The sequence below is a fragment of the Priapulus caudatus genome, unplaced genomic scaffold (assembly GCF_000485595.1).
Source record: "Priapulus caudatus unplaced genomic scaffold, Priapulus_caudatus-5.0.1 Scaffold608, whole genome shotgun sequence".
In the NCBI taxonomy this organism is placed as follows: Eukaryota; Metazoa; Priapulida; class Priapulimorpha; order Priapulimorphida; family Priapulidae; genus Priapulus; species Priapulus caudatus.
Window position 1 is genome coordinate 90,454 of NW_014577669.1, and position 4,440 is coordinate 94,893.

The following is a 4,440-nucleotide window of genomic DNA, read 5'->3' on the forward strand; positions in this document are numbered from 1 at the left end:
CTGTATGTATGTAGTACACTAGTCTGTCTCTACATGTGTGTACATGTGATGCAGCAGCAGCAGCAGAAGGCCAGCCCGCCTCAGTCGGCTGTCATGGTGGAGAACGCTGAGGCAGACGCCACCGCCGCCGCGCTACACGTCATCGAGGTCGACCCCGCGACCTCCGACCCCGCCGCGACCTCTGACGTCGCCTCGCCGGGAGAGGGCGTCGGTGGCGCCTGCATCTCTCGCGTCCTTGTCGACGCGGCGTGCGGTTCCCACGACGACGACGACGGGCACGACGACGGCGATGCGTCGGTGCAGCGCCCCCTGGCGTGTGAGGCGGTCGACATGAGCGTCAACACGCAGCTGCTGGCGGAGGATGGAGACGAGGAGCACGTTGCCGCGGTTACGGACGACGACGTCGTCGAGGAGATGGGCGTCGCCGCGGTTACGGACGACGACGTCGTCGAGGAGATGGGCGTCGCCGCGGTTACGGACGACGACGTCGTCGAGGAGATGGGCGTTGCCGCGGTGACAGCCGACGACGGCGTTGAGATGGGCGTTGCCGCGGTAACAGATGATGGCATTGTGGTGCAGAATGGCGTTTCCATAGTAACATACACACTCTCGCCCAGCATCGTGATGGGCATTGAAGAAAACAGCTAGCGAACGGTGGTGCCATCTATCTGCTCATCGAAGAAATATTCTGCGATGGATAACGTGTATATATATATATATATCGTTGTTATTGTTATTATTATTATTATTGTTGTTATCCAGCAGTCTACTGCCTTGCTGTTTCACTGTGGACCGATTGTTACCCAGTAGAGAAATCAATTGGGTGTTTATATCGGCACTAACTCGGTGTTTAGTAATTCCAGTACATCGCGAATAAATGAACTGCGCTTTAAGTTTAATGACAATGCGCAGATTTGTTTCAACACTGGAAAAGATCGGGTGCATTATTTTTCGAAGTGCAACGCAATATGGTGTATGCTCCCATTGTGTGCGTGTTGTGGTTCCATTTTATATCAGTCACATCTCGTTTCCGCAGTTCAACTTGTTTGTATTGAAGCGCGCCTAATTGATCTCTATCGGAAAGAGTAGGTTGCCAATGTTGTTAATTGGTAACAACTGGCAGTTGGTTATCCAGCTTTGTAATTACTTATCTGCGAAAAATCATGAAACCTGTTTACTCATACGATCGTCGTGTTGTAAAATAAAACGCTTCGTTACCGTGCAATATATAATTCGTTCGTTCCTTTGTTCGTACGTGATGTGTAAAACTACGCATGCTACCGCTACTGTAGTTACAAACTACTGAAGTTACAAACACGAGGAACCAGCAATGTCTTTGAAGCCCCTTGTGTTGGGCGCTCGACTTTTTATTAAAAACATTTTTAAATATGTGTACAGTACAATGATACGGCAACGAGCTTTAAAATACAAAACATCGATCACACTATATCACACTACTATCTCAGTAAATACCAATCCGTGACAAGAGTAGAGTCACAGGCACTCGGAGCGTTTCAATAAAATCAAATCTATTTACTACCAAAGTCTTAATGTTTCTCTACTTCCTTTCGCCTATTGTTGCCGACAATTTTCTGTAAATGTCGTGCAAATGCTCCTCTGCAACACACATGTACACCACGCACGCTGCCGCACACTGACACATATATATATATATAGACTATATATATATGTGTGTCAGTCAGTCCGACTATATATATATATATATATATATATAATATGTGTCGGTGTGCGGCAGCGTGCGTGCGGTGTACATGTGTGTCGCGGAGGAGCATTTGCATGACATTTACAGAAAATTGTCGGCAACAATAGGCGAAAGAGAGTAGAGAAACATTAAGACTTTGGTAGTAAATACATTTCGTATTTATTTAGCATTATATTTGATCAGAAGTAGATAATAGGGATTAATATTCCCTATTATCTAATTCTGATTTTATTGAAATGCTCCAAGTGCCTGTGAGTGGAGTGGCGCACAGTCCGGCGACTCAATCGTTAACGTCGGAAAAACAGGCTTTACACCTAATTGACGCTTAATTCTATGTTAATTCAGATGCGTTGCCGCCGCCGCCGCTGCTCCCAGTATTAAGCGCGGGGACTAAGTCGTGCAGTGTGGCAAACAACATGTTAACCAACAAGCGTTCAAGAGATAAAAGCCACCAATTTTTTTTATGAACTAAAAATGTATATTAACACCACCCAGTCTAACCAATTTTATTTCATCAACCTAAGGAAGCAAGCATTTAATGTACATGTATGTATTTATGTATATATATAAAGGGGCAAGTTTGCCGCACGCCACACAAACTGGTTCTGTGGTTGTAAAATGTCGGTATTTTACCCAAAATACTCGACAAAAATCCTCACAAAAAGGCCACAATCAAAATACCTCTAGTATATTTACAGATGAGCAAGGCATTTAATTACCTACACAAATGTCCACCTCTGATCAAGGTGGCCACGGGATTTGATCATTGTCACGCGCACGCACGCACGCACACATTCAGACGAACACGGATTACAGCACATTCCAATTCATCTCTCATCGCACCAGACAAAAAATAAAATACAGCACTACATCTAAGACACTTGACTAATACAAAGATCAGAGAGACTGCCCATAAATACGCAACGATAAAACAGTGCCGTAGGATATGAACAACGTATTCCGCATCGTGGTTTTACTGCACTGCGATCCGCGATCTTCATTTCATTTACAAATTAACGAGAAAAGTTCCCAACACTCTCCCAGCCGGTGTGTGTGTGAAGACTCACGCTAACATAATATACAAATGATAAACTTCTTTTACCCTGATTTATACACATACACATTTGTCTAGTCTGTCAACACACGGATCGGTGGCGACATCACACGTATCAAGCAACCATTTCAAACGTTTAGAAAAAAAAGGAGAATTCGAAAACTAGTAACTAGTAAGTAGTTGAGAGTTTCTGATGTAATGACAACACGTATAGATAGTTCCATCTGAATAGTAAGTAGACTTTACACGACAGTTAAACAAACGCACTCGCAAACCCCGGCGTACAATGTACTAGCACTGCCCCACCAGCCAGACGCCCATGCATGCATGCACGCACGCACGCACGCACACACGCACGCACGCACGCACACACACCCGTGCATGCAACCAGCTTCCCCTAACACATACACACAAGCAGGTAGGTCCCTCTCCAGACGCACGCACGCACGCACGCACGCACGCACGCACGCACGCACACCCACACGTCTGCATCTTCCCACCTCTCTCTCTCTTCCCAATTCTCTCTCTCTCTGCATCCCCACGCACATTCACACACATCATTCACATTCACATATACTTCTTCACTGGCAAACTGCTTTGCTGCAACAACTCGCACCGCACCTACGACGGTGGCGCGCTCTGGCGCCGCTGCGAGGCGACAACCTCCCACCGCAACCTCCTCTCTCCTGGGGGGAGGGGGTCGATTTCCAAATACGTCCACACGGCGGGAGGGGAACCTCGAGGAAGCGCGTGGCACAACCCACAGCACTCTGCATCGTTACCGCCGATCTCTCGTACGTATCATACGTTCCGGCTTGTACATGCAATGTTGTATTGTGCATTTTGTTGATCGACGGATTGCAGAGTCGAAGCCGCGTCCGCAGAAACTGGTCCGTCGGTCTAGACCGGTCTCTCCGTGCGTCTCTCTGTCTGCAGCGCACAGGCGCGGCCGGACGATCAAAACAATCGCGGGACCGAGTTCCGGAAACCTACTCCGGCACGCACTCCGCTGGGCGGTCGTCACGGCGACGACGGCATTCAAAGATGGCGTCGACGATCCGGGGAGATCGCGAGCGTGCGCGCGTCCCTACCTCTGCGGCACGTACGTCCGATACGGGCCCTTGTGCAGCCCCGCGTCGCGGTCCGGGGCCCGCGCGCCACGCCGCAGGCTGCTCATCCCGGCCATGGCGTGCGCGGCGGGCGCGCGCGGCGGACTAGAGGGCGCCGCCGTGTCGTTGGGCGGCAGCGGGCGGCTGTGGTGCGCGCCGCGGGCGATCGGCCGGCGGGCGTCGAGCGGCTCCTGGATCGCGTGCGGCGACGGCGGCACTGCAACTACACAGACGGTGGGGCGGTCATAGCGAGAACAAACATGGCGGCAGCGGTGACGTCGCACGAGAACAAAACATGGCCACCACGCTGACATCACGCGAGAACAAACATGGCTGCAGTGCTGGCGTCGTGAGAGAACAAAAATGGCTGCTGTGAATCGCGGAACGACGACAGCGGCGCGAGAAAGAAACGGTGTTAAAAAGAGTGTTTTTTTAATCAAAAATTTGATCACGACGACGCAGATGTGTGCGCAGCAAATTTTACGCGTACATTTTCCCCCCATTTTCCCCTCAATTTGAACAACTATCAAGTTATTAGAGTAAAAAGTGGTTTT

At 49.5% G+C, this 4,440-nt stretch overlaps 1 protein-coding gene across 1 annotated transcript in view; it reads right to left on the reverse strand.

Moving 5' to 3' along the window:
• Positions 1–3,864: 3,864 nt before the first annotated feature.
• The window catches only part of LOC106812104, a 37,698-nt gene continuing 37,122 nt past the window's right edge, over positions 3,865–4,440 (reverse strand). The window contains exon 8 of the mRNA XM_014815880.1: positions 3,865–4,109. Coding sequence (XP_014671366.1) covers positions 3,865–4,109 — 245 coding nt within the window. The remainder of the gene's footprint in view (positions 4,110–4,440) is intronic.